Source organism: Ornithorhynchus anatinus, chromosome 1, assembly GCF_004115215.2.
Source record: "Ornithorhynchus anatinus isolate Pmale09 chromosome 1, mOrnAna1.pri.v4, whole genome shotgun sequence".
NCBI classification, from domain to species: domain Eukaryota; kingdom Metazoa; phylum Chordata; class Mammalia; order Monotremata; family Ornithorhynchidae; genus Ornithorhynchus; species Ornithorhynchus anatinus.
In genome coordinates this window covers 35,698,924-35,713,907 of record NC_041728.1, presented here as the reverse complement: position 1 = coordinate 35,713,907, position 14,984 = coordinate 35,698,924, and the positions used below count along the sequence as shown (strand labels likewise).

The following is a 14,984-nucleotide window of genomic DNA, read 5'->3' as shown; positions in this document are numbered from 1 at the left end:
ACTTGTCCAACCCAATTACTTTGTATCTGCCCCATTGTTTAGTACAGTGCCTGGTACAAAGTAAGTGCTTAACAAATACCAAAGTTGTTATCACCACAGGGCCAATGATTGTATGAGAATGCCATCTGTGGTTCTTCCTCCTTGTCTCCATGTGCTTTCCGATCAAGGAGAAACTAGGGTAGGCACTGAAGAAGAAATGCAAGTGAATGATGGGGTAGGGCGGAGATGAGGAAGAGGAGAAAGCCAACCCCTGGAGTGGCAGGAAGCAGGGTTAATGGCTAGTGTCGGGTGACCTCTGCCCCCCAAAACTGAACCTCCAAGAGACGGACACAAATGGCCCATGCCGCTGACTGGCCCCTCTGCCCTTTCATCACTCAGCACTCGGTTTCTCTGAGGGAGACGCAGCTTCTAGAAATTCTGTGGAAGAAGAATGGACAGGCTTTTGGCCATAGACTAAAGTTTTTTCTTTGTTTGTGGTCACAGGAGGTACTGAACCTGCAGATGCTGCTGAGTTAGTGAGATCAGTGTTTCTATTTTTTATGGCATTTAAGTTCTTACCATATGCCAGGCACTGTACTAAGCGCTGAGGTGGATACAAGCAAATTAGGTTGGACACAGTCCCTGTCCTGCATGGGGCTCACAGTCTTAATCCCCATTTTACAGATGAGGTAGCTGAGGTACAGGGAAGTGAAATGATTGACCAAGGCCACACAGCAGACAAGTGGTGGAGCCAGGATTAGAACCCATGACCTTAGGACTCCCAGGCCTGTGCTCTATCCACTTGCTTCCCCAGAATAATCAGATTGGACACAGTCTAGGTCTCATGTGGGGCTCATATTTTCAATCCCCATGTTACAGATGATATAACTGAGGCAGAGAAGTGAAGTGATTTACCAAAGGTCACACAAGCAGACCAAGAGGCGGAGCTGGGATTAGAACCCAGGTCCTTCTGACTACCAGGCCCAGGCTCTATCCAGGAGGCCACGCTGCTTCTCTCCATTGAAAGAAAGGGAGGAGTTGAAGATAGTGCTGAGGGTAAAGCCTCGATTGATGGGAAGTATGTTGGAGTTGAAGACTGTTATGGGATCAGAGGACCTGGGTTCTAATTCCAGCTCCGCCAATTTTCTGCTGTGTGACTTTGGGCATGTCACCTCACTTCTCTGGGCCTCAGGTCCCTCATCTAAAAAATGGGGTGCACCTGACGTGGGACACGAACTGTGTTAAACCTGATTAGTTTATATCTTCCCCAGCAATCAGGACAGTGTCTGGCACATAATAAGCATTTCACAAATACCACAAAAAAGTCCCTTCACTTCTCTATGCCTCAGTTCCCTCATTTGTAAAATGGGGATTAAGACTATGAGCCTCATGTGGGCCAGGGACTGTGTCCAATCTGATTATTTTGTATCTCCCCCAGTGCTTCGTACAGTACCTGGCACATCCTACCTTTGGCCTGGAATGCCCTCCCTCCTCACCTCCACCAAAATAGCACACTTCCCCCCTTCCAAGCCCTACTGAAGGCTCACCTCCTCCAGGAGGCCTCCCCAGACTGAGCCCCCCCTTTGCCTTCACTCCTTCTCCCCTCCCCATCGCCCCGACTCCCTCCCTCTGCTCTACCTCCCTCCCTGCCCCACAGCACTTGTGTATATATGTACATATTTATTATTCTCTTAATTTTATTAATGATGTGTATATATCTAGAATTCTATTTACTCATATGGATGCTATTGATGCCTGTCTACTTATTTTGTTTCCTTGTCTGTCTCCCCTCTTCTAGACTCTTGGGTAGGGACTGTCTCTGTTGCCAGATTGTACTTTCCAAGCACTTAGTATGGTGTTCTGCACACAGTAAGCGCCCAATAAATACGACTGAATGAACTGAAGGAACGAATGACTAGCAAGCGCTTAACAAAAACCATAAAAAATCAAAAGCACTGATCTCCCTAACTCAGCAGAATCTGGGGGTTCAGTTCCCCCTGCGGACACAAGGTGGCGGCGTTGTCCAGCACTCGATGCCTTCAGCCTCCAGAAAATCTTCAGGAAAACTGCCAGCAGCCACAATGGGAATATTGCTTTAGCATTTCTTGAAAATCAAGCATCATTAACACTCTTCCTTTTGCTTAACATCTTAGCTCTAGTGATAGTGATAAGAAATCCATCCGATGTCCATTTTACAGAACAGTGTCTGGCACACAGTAAGCGCTTAACGAATACCAACATTATTATTATCATTACCAGGCTTTCTACAGAAAGGCGATTGAACTATCTTACCAAAACAGAGTCTGTCTAGGTCTGTGTCCATCCTGATCACCTTGTGCGTATACACAGAGCTTTAATACAGTGGCTGGTAGGGAGTAAGCACTTAACGAATAACACAATTATTCTTATTGTTCTTCTCATTATCATTATTTCAAAGGAACAACTTTACGACAAAACTGAAGGTGGAAGTTTTGAGAGGCAAGAACAAAAGTATACTCAAAAACTGTAATAATGAATTTGTCTTTTATGTCGATGAGAGGGGGTAGATTTTTCTCATTTGATGGTTGGAATCTCCCATCAAGAATGATAGGCCAGTCAAAGCCCTGAGGCCTATTTACTGTACTTTTCGAATGAGTTATTTTAAAATGGTGCTTTATTTTTATATAGAGAGAAGCAGCGTGGTCTAGTGGAAGGAACATGAGTCTGGGAGACAGAGGATATGGGTTCTCATCCCTGCTCTGCCACATGCCTGCTGTATGACCCTGGGCAAGTCACTTCACTTCACTAGGCCTCAGTTTCCTCCCTGTAAAATGGGGATTGAGACTGTGAGCCCCGTGTGGGACAGGGGCTGTGTAAACCTGATTATTTGTACCTAGCCCAACCCTTAAGACTATGTCTGGCACAAGGGAATCACTTAGCAAATACAATTATTATTATAATTATAATTATTTTAGATTATGACCTATATCATATGATATTGTATAAATCAAATGTCATCATTATAACTGTCTTAATCCCCATTCTACAGCTGAGGTTACTGAAATGCAGAGAAGTGAAGTGACTTGCCCAAGATCACACATAGCAGACAAGTGAAGGAGGCAGGATTAGAACTCAGGAACTTCTGAGTCCCAGGCCCGGGCCCTACCCACTAGGCCGTGCTGCTTGCTGGAGATCTTAGAGAACGTTTCGGTAAGAAATGGAAATGGATACGGGATGACTAAAAGCGTTGGAAACAAAAAAATATATATTTTATGAATGCAGCGCCAGGTAGTTCAATGAGACTGCAGGAAACAGAGAATATTGCAGCAAATCAAGTGGTCTAGTAGAGTGCCCAGGCTTGTAAAAACTTCTTTATATTAATGTCCGTCTCACTCTGTAGACTGTAAGCTCACTGTGGGCACAGAATGTGTCTGCTTACTGATCCACTGTACTCTCCCAAAGTAGCCTGGCCTAGCGGAAAGAGCCCGGGCCTGGGAGTCAGAGGACTTGGGTTCTAATCCCGGCTCTGCTCTATAATAATAGTAATAATAATAATGATGGCATTTAAGCGCTTACTATTTGCAAAGCACTGTTCTAAGCGCTGGGGGGATACAAGGTGATCAGGTTGTCCCACATGGGGCTCACAATCTTAATCCCCATTTCACAGATGAGGTAAATGAGGCACAGAGAAGTGAAGTGACCTGCCCAAAGTCACACAGCTGACAAGTGGTGGAGCTGGGATTAGAACCCATTACGTCTGACTCCCTGACTTCTCTATGTTTGCTGCGTGACCTTGGACAAGTTACTTCACTTCTCTGTGCCCCAGTTACCTCATCTGTAAAATGGGGATTGAGCCAGGGTGCCACATATGGGACAGGCATATGTCTCACCTGATTACTTTGTATCTACCCCGGTGTCTAGAATGGTGCTTGGCACATAGTAAGCACTTAACAAATACCACAATTATTATTACTATACTGCACACGGTAAGTGCTCAGTAAATACAATTGACTGAGAAGAAGTTCCTTTGCCCTGCCTCTATTTATCCCTCCTTCAGCCCCACAGCATTTTTTTAATGGTATTTGTTAAGCACTTACTAAGCAGCACTTATGTACATATTTCTTCATATTTAACATCTGTTTTCCCCTCTAAACTGCAAACTCGTTGGGGGCAGGGAACGTGTCTACCAACTCAGTTATACTGTACTTTCCCAAGCCCTTAAAACAGTGAGAAGCAGCGTGGCTCAGTGGAAAGAGTGCGGGCTTTGGAGTCAGGGCTCATGAGTTCGAATCCCAGCTCTGCCACTTGTCAGCTGTGTGACTGTGGGCAAGTCACTTAACTTCTCTGTGCCTCAGTTCCCTCATCTGTAAAATGGGGATTAAGACTGTGAACCCCACGTGGGACAACCTGATTCCCCAGTGCCTACCCCAGCGCTTAGAAATACCGACATTATTAACAGTGCTCTGCACATAGTAAGCGCTTAACAAATACCAACATTTTATGCTCTGCACACAGTAAGCGCCCATTAAATACCATTTATTGTTTGATTGCCTTCTGAACACAGTTTGATCTCTTTGTCACCAGGACCTGTTAAATGTCTTTAGAGTGTAAGAGCATTCTGAGAAGAATGAAAATAATGATAACAATAATGTGTGGTATTTGATAAGCGCTTACTATACTCCAAGCACTGTACTAAGGGCTGGGATAGATATAAATTCCCACAGGGGGCTCACACCCTAAGCAGGAGGGAGAATGGGTATTGTATTCCCATTCTGCAGATGAGGGAACTGAGGCACAGACAAGAGAAGTCACTTGCCCAAGGTCACAGAGCAGACATACAGCAGAGCCAGGATTAGAACCCAGGTCCTCTGACTTCCAGGCCCATGTTCTCTCCACTAGGCCAAACATATCTTATGCTGTTTTGTATTGTATAATAAATCAATCAAATAAATTTACTGAGCACTTACCATGTGCAGATCACTGCACTAAACACTTGGGACAGTATTTTCTACCAATATACGAGGCATATTTCCTGCCCATAATGAGCTGCACTCTATAAATACAATTTCATACATACTATCTAAACTTCAGAGGCCCCATCTCAACACAATGTTCAAAACCCATAAACACTCAACACTCTCTTCAGATAGCTACATCACCATAAAAATGTCTTAAAATCCATCAGTCTGTCAGTCAATCAGTAGTATGAATTGCACCTTTATTGTGTGCAGAACGTTGTACCAAGCCCTCGGGAGAGTACAATAGAATAATAAACAGAGACACTCCCTGTCTACAGTGAGCTGTTATGACTGCTACTCTTTTGCAAGAGAAAGTTAGGCTCAGCTTTAAAATAACGCCCCACCTTCCCTCACGCTTCATAACGTTCTCACTCCCCCACGCTGTGAGCTCCCTTCTCCAACTTTTCACACTTCCAGTTTCCACTCTGCACTGCACTGAGCATCTTTACGATCCCCCGCTAATCCTTACCTGTCACCACGCTGGGGATTTTAGACAGGAAACTCTTGACTGTCCTAATTGGGACTCCTCCAATTTTGTCATCTTGCATCTTGGTAATGATGTCCTCAATCTGAAAAGCAGGACAGGAGGAGTTGTTATTGCATTACACTTATGAATTCCTAACTGCGTGGTTTAGTGGAAAGAGCACGAGCGTGGGAGTCATAGGTCAAGGGTTCTAATTCCAGCTCTGCCACTTATCAGCTGTGTGACTTTGGGCAAGTCACTTGATTTCTCTGGGCATCAGTTACTGCATCTGTAAAATGGGGATTAAGACTGTGAGCCTCATGTAGCCAATCTGATTACCTTGTATCTGAGCCGGGCATAGTACTGGGGTGGATACGAGCAAATCAGGTTGGACGCAGTCCTTGTCCCTCCTGGGGCTCACAGTCTTCATCCCCATTTTACAGATGGGGAAACTGAGGCATGGAGAAGTGAAGTGACTTGCCCAAAACCACACAACAGATAAGTGGCAGAGTCAGGATTAGAACCCACAACCTTGTGAATCCCAGGCCTTGGCTCTATCCACTGCGCCACGCTGCTTCTCCAGCTCTGTTGTACTGGACTCTCCCCAGTGCTCTGCACAGAGGGAGCGCTCAATAAATGCCATTGATTGATTTTGCACCTTTATACAAGAGAGTAATATACATACCTGAGCCATAAAGCCGTTCGAAAGTGTCCCCTGCTCCAACATTAATTTACTGTTTGCAAGCTCTTTATGTGAAGGGACGATTTCTACCAAATCTGTTGTATTGAACTCTCCTAAGCACTTATTACAGTGCTCTGCACATAAGAAACATTCAATAAATATCATCAATTGACTGCTTTTGTACCCTTATGCAAGAGAGTACTATAAAAACCTGAACTACATAATCAATTCAAAAGCTTCCCCTACTCAATCATTAATTTCCATTTTCAAGGAGTAGACGTAGGAATAGTCCTCTAGACTGTAAACTTATTATGGGCAGGGAAGGTTTCTACTGAGTCTGTTGTAATAATAATAATAATAAATTATGGTGTTTATTAAATAGATTAATTTCTATTAATGTCTGTCTCCCTCCTCTAGACTGTAAGCTCACTGTGGGCAGGGAATGTGTCTGTTACCTTGTTATACTGTACTCTCCCAAGTGCTTAGAACAGTGCTCTGCACACAGTAAGCACTCAACGAATATGATTGACTCACTGATTTCTCTGTTAGGGAAGAAAACCTCAGCCAGGAATGATCAAAATGTGCTTTTGTGCACGTTTGAATGAATAATTTAAAAGAGTCAATTCATTGTTTAAGTGAGTCAATTTGATGAGTTTTAATGGCTCCCTACAGAGAAGGTAGAAACTATTTTTAAAAGCAGGTAAAAAATGCTTGTGGGGAGAGTGGGCATACACAAAAGTTGCAACTTGATGTAACTTTTGCTGAGAAAGACAGTGAAAGTTTCAGGCATGAAGGTCTTTTTCACTGAAGCATTTGATCTTGACTTTGCAAACTGCTGCCTATTTGTAACTGCTAATGACCATCACTTCAGCTTCCGCATGTCATTAGAGGCTCCTTCTGCTGCAGAATCTGGGAGGGAAGTGAAACATGACTCTTTGGACACAATCTCATTAGCCCAGGAGGCAAAAATCAGAACAGGCAAAGGATAATCATATTTCTTCATCCAAAATAAGTAAGCTTCACTGAACCTGGTTCTGCCTCTCGCCCTCGAGTTGGACAGGTTGAGCCATTTCCTGTTTGGGTTTTGAAAATGTTATCAGAATCACCTGATCTTGCTAAATGTGTCCTATCTGAAGGTGATGCAATTTCTCACCCTTCCAAATATCTAGGGCAACAATGAGGTGGTGTTTTGGGGGACAAAGAGATTGGAGCAGCTGAAGAGTTTGGAGAACTCTCCACCAGCTTCTTCCCCGCTGCCTTCAAACATGCCCATGTCTTCCCATTCTAAAAAAACCCTCTCTTGACCCCACTGCCCCTTCCAGTTATTGCCCTTATCTCCCTCCTACAATTCCTTTCCAAACTCCTAGAATGAGTCATCTACTCACATTCCTCGAATTTCTCCACTCCAACTCTCTCCCAGACCCCCTCTCTAATCTGGCTTCTGTCCCCTCCACTCCACCGAAACTGCCCTCTCAAAGGTCACCAATTACCTCCTTTTTGCCAATTCCAATGGCTCCTACTCTATCCTCATCCTCCTCGACCTCTCAGCGGTCTTGGACACTGTCAACCATCCCCTTCTCCTCCACATCTTATCTCACCTTGGCTTCACGGACTCCGTCCTCTCCCAGTTCTCCCATTCATTCTCAGTTTCCTTTGTGGGCTCCTTCTCCCCGTCCCATCCTCTAACTGTAGGGGTTCCTCAAGAGTCAGTTCTTGTCCCTCTTCTGTTCTCCATCTACACTAACTCCCACAGCTTCAACTGCCATCTCTATGCAGATGACACACAAATTTTTGTCCAACCTGATTTGCTTGTATCAACCTCACCACTTAGTACAAAGCCTGGCATACAGTAAGTGCTTAACAATACCACAATTTTTATTGTGGTACCTCTCCTTGACTATGGCATCAGCCTCCTTGCTGACCTTCCTGCCTACTGTCTCTCCCAATTCCAGTCCACACTTCACTCTGCAGCCTAAATCATTTTTTCCCTAAAACATTAAGTCCATTTTTCCCCACTCATTCAGTCGTAATTATTGAGCGCTCAAAAAGCTCCCCTGACTGCCAATTAACCCCTGTGTCAAACGGGAACTCCTTACCACTGACTTTAAGGCATTTTATCCGCTTGCCTCCTCCTACCTTACCTTGCCAATTTCCTACTACAATCCAGCCCATACGATTTACTCCTCCAAGTTAACCTACTCCCTGTAACTTGATCCTTTCGATCTCGCCACAGAGCCCTTTCCCACATCCTTCCTCTAGCCTGGAATTCTCTCCCTCTCCATACAGACCAGACCATCACTCTCCCCACCTTTAAAGCACCTTCAAGGCCTTATTAAAATCATACCTTCAAAGAACTTTCAAGGCCACATTTAAATCACAACACCAAGAGGCCTTTCCCAATCCATCATTAAACCCTGTCAGTCCCACCTTCCCAACGTCACTAAAATCTGTCCTTTCCTTTCCATCTAAACTGCTCTCATGTTAATACAATCACTCATCCTATCCCACATGGATTACTGCATCAGCCTTCTTGCTGACTTCCTGGCCTCCGGTCTCTCCCCACTGCAGTCCATACTTCACTCTGATCATTTTTCTACAAAAAAGTTCAGGATATGCCACCCCACTCCTCAAAAAACTCTAATAGTTGCCCATCCACCTCTGCATCAAAAAAAACCTCCTCACCATCGGCTTTAAAGCAATCAGTCACCTAGTCCTCTCCTATCTCATGTCGCTACTCTCCTACTACAACCTAGCCCACACACTTTGCTCCTCTAAACGCTAACCTTTTCACTGTGCCTCTATCTCGCCTATCTCACCTCTGACCCCTCATCCACATCGGTCTTCTGGCCTGGAAAGCCCTCCCTCCTCAATCTGACAATCATTCTCCACCTTTTAAAGCCTTACTAAGCTTTACTGAAGTCACATCTCCTCCAAGAGACCTTCGCTGATTAAGCCCCCACTCTCCTCTTCTCCCAATCCCTTTAGGTCATCTGACTTGCTCTCTTTGTTCTTCCCCCTCCCAGCCCCACAGCACTTATGTACTCGATTATCTGTACTTTATTTATGTTAATGTCTGCCTCCCCTGCTCTAGACTGTAAGCTCGCTGTGGGCAGGGAATGTCTCTGTATTGTTCTCTCCCAAGTGCCTAGTACAGTGCTCTGTACACAGTAAGTGCTCACTAAATACGATTGAAGGAATTAATCCATTTTTTCCCTTACTCTAACTCCCTTCAGCATCACCTACACACTTTGATCTATTCCCTTTAAGCTGTTGATAACAATAATAATAATAATGATGATGGCATTTGCTAAATATTTACTATGTGCCAAGTACTGTTCTAAGCGCTGGTTCTAAGGATTGATACTCACCACACCCTCAAACCCCCAGAACCTATGTACATATCCATAATTTATTTTAATGTCTTTCTCCCCATCTAGACTGTAAACTTCTGATGGGCAAAGAATGTTTCTACAAACCCTGTTGTATTGTACTCTCCCAAGTCCTTAGTACAGTGCTCTGCACAGAGTAACCGCTCAATAAATATGATTGATTAACCTCCATTTTAAAAATTAGTAAATTGAGGCCCAGAGAAGTTAAGTGACTGCCTTAAGATCACACAGCAGGCAATTGGCAGAGCCAGGATTATAACTCAGGTCTTCCGTGTCCTTTTCCCCTAGGCCGTGCTGCTTCTCAGAAGAATGATGAGAATGGCCCAAAGCAGAAAAACTGGATCCCGAAAGAGAAGCTTGTTGTAGGTAGGGAATGGGTTTATTTATTGTAATATTGTACTCTCCCAAGTGCTTAGTGGAGTGCTTCACATACAGTTAGCACTCAGTAAATATGATTGAATGGATGAAGATATTCTGAGAAGCCGCATGGCATAATGGCTAGAGCATGGGTCTGGGAGTCAGAGGACAAGGGTTCTAATTCCGGCTCCACCACTCGACTGCTGTGTGACCTTGGGGAAGTCACTTCACTTCTCTGTGCCTCAGTTACCTCATCTGCAAAATGGGGATTGAGATTGTGAGCCCCACATGGGACAGGCACTGTGTCAGTCAGAGGTCATGGGTTCAAATCCCGGCTCTGCCACTTGTCAGCTGTGTGACTGTGGGCAAGTCACTTAACTTCTCTGTGCCTCAGTTACTTCATCTGTAAGATGGGGATTAAGACTGTGAGCCCACGTGGGACAACCTGATTCCCCTGTGTCTACCCCAGTGTTTAGAACAGTGCTCTGCACATAGTAAGCGCTTAACAAATACCAACATTATTAATTTGCTTGTATCCAACCCAGCACTTAGTACAGTGTCTGGCACGTAGTAAGTGCTTAACAGATACCATTATTATTATTATTCATTTATTTATTTTATGGTACTTGTTAAGAACTGAGACTTCCCAGTCATCTACCAGTCTTGACTACAGGAGGGAGAGTCAAACAGAGGCCTGTCCATTCCATCCCTAGCTTGGCCAGTGGCTAGCAAGTGGAAAGCCATCTGCTACAAGTCAAAACTCCTCTAGGCTGGGCAGCAGCGGCATGGGAGTGAGTTGCGGGCAGAAACTCAAGTTTACCGCATGGAAAGAGGCTATGGTAAGACGCTTTCAAATTTTTACCAAGAAAACTCTATGGATCCACTACCAGAGCGACTGCAGATGGAGAGCCGGGCATTCTGGAAGAGATGTGTCCATGGCGTCGCTGTGGGTCAGAGATGGCTCGATGGCATAAGAGAAGTCTTGTTAAGTGCTTCCTCAGTGTCCAAAACTGTTCTAAGCATTGGGGTAGGTACAAGTTAATTAGGTTGGACACAACCACAACTGTCCTGCATGAGGCTCACAGTCTCGAGTAGGAGGGAGAACTAGTAGTGAATCCTTATTTTACAGTTGAGGAAATCAAGGCCCAGAGAAGTTGTGACTTGCTCACTACTTGGTAGAGCTGGGTTGAGAACCTAGGTCCTCTGACTTCCAAGCCCATGCGCTTTCCTTTATGTGAGGTCTCTCAATTTATTTCCCTGCTCAGTCATTCTCCTCATTTCCACTACCTAAGGTTGTTCCAACTACCTTCCTCAGCACTTTGCATCTCCGACTCAGAATGAAACTCCTCACCATTGACCTTGAGCTACTCAATCAACTCTCCCCTTCCTCCCTTGCCTCACTGCTGAACTACAGAACCAGTCTGCGCACTCTCCTCATCTAATACTAACCTTCTCTCTGTACCTTGCTCTTGCCTATCCCACTGTCAACCTTCTGCACATGTCCTCGCCCATGTCCAGCTTCTGGCCCGGAGTGCCCTGCCTGCTCATATCCAACCGACAATTATTCTCCCCTCCTCCAAAACCTTATTGAAGGTCCATCTCCTTCAAGAGACCTTCCCTGATTAAGCCCTCCTTTCCTCTTCTCCCACTCCCTTCTGCCTCACTCTCAACTGCCCCCTTTAGTCAGCCCCTCTCCCAGGTCCATAGCATTTATGTCATTTACATTGGTGTCTGTCTTCACCTCTAGACTGTAAGCTCATTGTGGGCAGGGAATGTGTCTGTTTATTGTTTATTGTCCTCCCCCAAGCACTTATTACACAGAGTAAGTGCTTAATAAATGACTGGCTGATTGATTGACTGACCAACATCACATCCAATAGTTTATCACTCTCCCACCTTCAAAGACCCTCCTAAATCTCATTTCTTCAAAGAGACCTTTCCTAAGCCCTCACTTTTTTTTAAAATGGTATTTGTTAAGTACTTACTATGTGTCAATCACTGTTTTAAACACTAGGGTAGAGACAAATGAATTAAGTAGGACACAGTCCCTGTCCTGCATGGGGCTCACATTCTAAGTTGGAGGGGACACAGAACTGAGGCACAGAGAAGTGAAGTGACTTGCCCAAAGTCACACAGCAAGCAATTGGCAGTGGTGGGAATAGAACCCAGGTCCTCTGACTCCCAGACCCAGGCTCTTTCCACTAGTCCATGCTGCTTCTTCATTTCTCCTATCTGCCCTCCTCTCTGCTTCCGCTACAAACTTGGCTGTGCACCCCTTAAGCACTTTGATATTTCCCCCACCCACAGCATTTATGTATATATCCCTCTATTTTACTATTTCCTTTAACTGTAATTTATTTTAATGCCTGTCTCTCCCTGTAAACTGTAAAACTCCTTGTGGGCAGGGATTACACTAACGTTATTGTACTGTACCAGAGCTTTGCACATAGTAGGCACTTAACAAATACCATTATTAGTATTATTATTTCTATACTTCATTGTACAGAGAAACAGAATGGCCTAGTGGATAGAGCATCGGTCTGGCTGTCAGAAGGACCTGGGTTTTAGTCCCAGCTCTGCCACTTGTCTGCTGTGCAACCTTGGGCAAGTCACTTAACCTTTCTGGGCCTCAAGTTCCTTCATCTGTAAAATGGGGATTGAGAGTGGAAGCCCTGTGTGGGACAGGTACTGTGTCCAAGCTGATAATTTTGTATCTAACCCACGGCTTAGTAAAATGCCTGAAACATAGTAAGCCCTTAACAAATGTCACAGTTATTATTATTACTTGTCTCAGGGCTTAATACAGGGATCTGCACAGAGTAAGCAGTCAATAAATACCACTGATTGATCGATTGATGTGTATCCGGCAATCCTCAGCTTTTTGGCAGATATTTCAATTTACTTACAGTACACATATTTTCATTTATTTATGAATCTACTCGTATTTCTATATTTGTGTTATTGCCATCAGTTGTAGCCTTTATTCACTGTTCTGCTCCTACTATTTGTAATGTTAATAATCGCTGCAGTGGTAAAGAACTGCTGCTTATCCACTGATGGGTTTCTCCTCTTTGGGGACAGAAATATCAGGAACCTATTACAGTCTTCTAGATTTTAAATTCATGATGGGCAGGGAACGGCATGGCGTAGAGGATAGAGAACAGGCCTCGGAGTCAGAAGAGCATGGGTTCTAATCCTGGCTCCACCACTTGTCTGTTGTGTGACCTTGGGCAAGTCACTTCACTTTTCTGGGCCTGTTACCTCATCTGTAAAATGAGGATTGATACTGGGAGCCCCACATGGGACAGGGACTGTGTCCAACTCAATTTGCCTGTATCCACCCCAGCTTTTAGTTGAGTGCCTGGCACATAGTAAGCACTTAACAAATGCCACAATCATTACAGTATTTGGAGTTTTGCCTTGCAGCAGAAACCAATAGCAATTTCCAACAACTAAATGAAATTATTTTCAGTAATCCTGGATGCAAATATCCACAGCACAACAGTATCCATAGAATATCTCATTTTATTGCATCATTTTTACATTTCTTAAAAAGAAGAATTTTCTGGACATTCGCATTTTGCAACTCCTAAACAAACACCAGGGGATAAACAAATCTGCCAGCCTGGGTTTCTAGATCACAATGAAAATAACATACTGCCACTACAGGAAAGGATATCGCTATACAAAGCAAACGGAGGGCCGACCCTAAGGAATTAGCAATTCAATTTGCTTCAACAGCAGCATAATTTTGTGCTAATGGTTTTAGGCCTGATTTCTATGAGGCTCAGGTGAGTCATGGATAAATTCATTAGGACTTTGAAGAGAATCAAGTCAAATGTCTTCAAGCCACTTCCCATTGGGAGTAATAGTATTTACTAATAATATTGTTAATAATGGTGGTATTTGTTAAATACTTACTATATGCCAGACATTGTACTAAGCATCAGGATTGATACAAGCCAATCGGCTGGACACAGTCCCAGGCCAAAAGGGGGCTCCCAGTTTTAATCCCCATTTGACAGATGAGGTCACTGAGGCAAAGAGAAGTTAAGTGACTTGCCCTAGGTCATTTGGCAGGCAAGTAGTGGAGTCAGGATTAGAATTCAGGTCCTTCTGACTTCCAGGCCTGTCCTCTATCCTCTATCCCATGCTAAATGCTTACCATGTCTACAGCTCTGTTTTAAGAGCTGGGAAAAATTACTCAGGTGGGAATTAGACAAGAACTCTATCCCTCATGGGATTCAAAACCTAAAAATCAAACAGGAAAAGGAGATCAGAAAAATATACATAAGGAGCCATGAGACAAAATACTAGGATAACATGAAGACAAAAACTAGGATTAGTAAGGTACTGCTGTCAGGAGATCACAGAGCAAACAAGTAGTGGAGCCAGGATTAGAACCCACAACCTCTGACTCCCAAGCCCGTGCTCTTTCCACTGAGCCACACTGCTTCTCTAGTTTGCCATGAGATGGTCTTTCACTAAGTACACTATGTAAAAGCAGCTTGTGTTTCATTTGAATACAGTTGAGCAGAGCGAACACCAGTGGAGAAAACCCTTGTCTAAAGTGAGGGCAGAAAAGGCAGCGACCCCATCTATTCTGGGAGCTTTCACTTCCAGTCCAAGTGTCTACAATGAGAGGCTTTTTAATTAACTCTGACAACACTGAGCAATTAAGTTAAACGTTGTCCCCCTTTAGACCAGAAATTGAATTTCTTCTAGCTAATATGGGTCTAAATACTCCTATTGGGTTCTAAATATGAAAAATCAATGCTCTCATCGCTGAATGAAAATCAGACCAAATACAGCCCAATCTTTAACCCTTCACTGAGCGGTATCTTCGTTGGCCTAGTGGATAGAGTATGGGCTTGGGAGTAAGAAGGACCTGGGTTCCAATCCAAGCTCCACTGCCTGTCTGCTGTGTGACCTTGGGCAAGTCGCTTCGCTTCCCTGGAGCTCAGTTCCCTAATCTGTAAATTGAGGATTCAGACGGGGAGCCCTATGTCGGACAGGGACTGTGTCCAAACTGATTATCTCAGATCTATCCCAGCGCTTAATACAGTTCCTGGCACATACTAAGTGCTTAACAAATACCACAATTATTATTATCTTTT

General features: G+C 44.2%; 1 protein-coding gene across 3 annotated transcripts in view; it reads right to left on the bottom strand.

The window, feature by feature from the left end:
• Positions 1-14,984, bottom strand: part of RGS6 (regulator of G protein signaling 6) — a 386,017-nt gene that overhangs the window by 96,991 nt on the left and 274,042 nt on the right. For all 3 annotated transcript variants that reach the window (XM_039911550.1, XM_029073117.2, XM_029073256.2), the window contains exon 3: positions 5,446-5,545. In XM_039911550.1, coding sequence (XP_039767484.1) covers positions 5,446-5,545 — 100 coding nt within the window. The remainder of the gene's footprint in view (positions 1-5,445; positions 5,546-14,984) is intronic.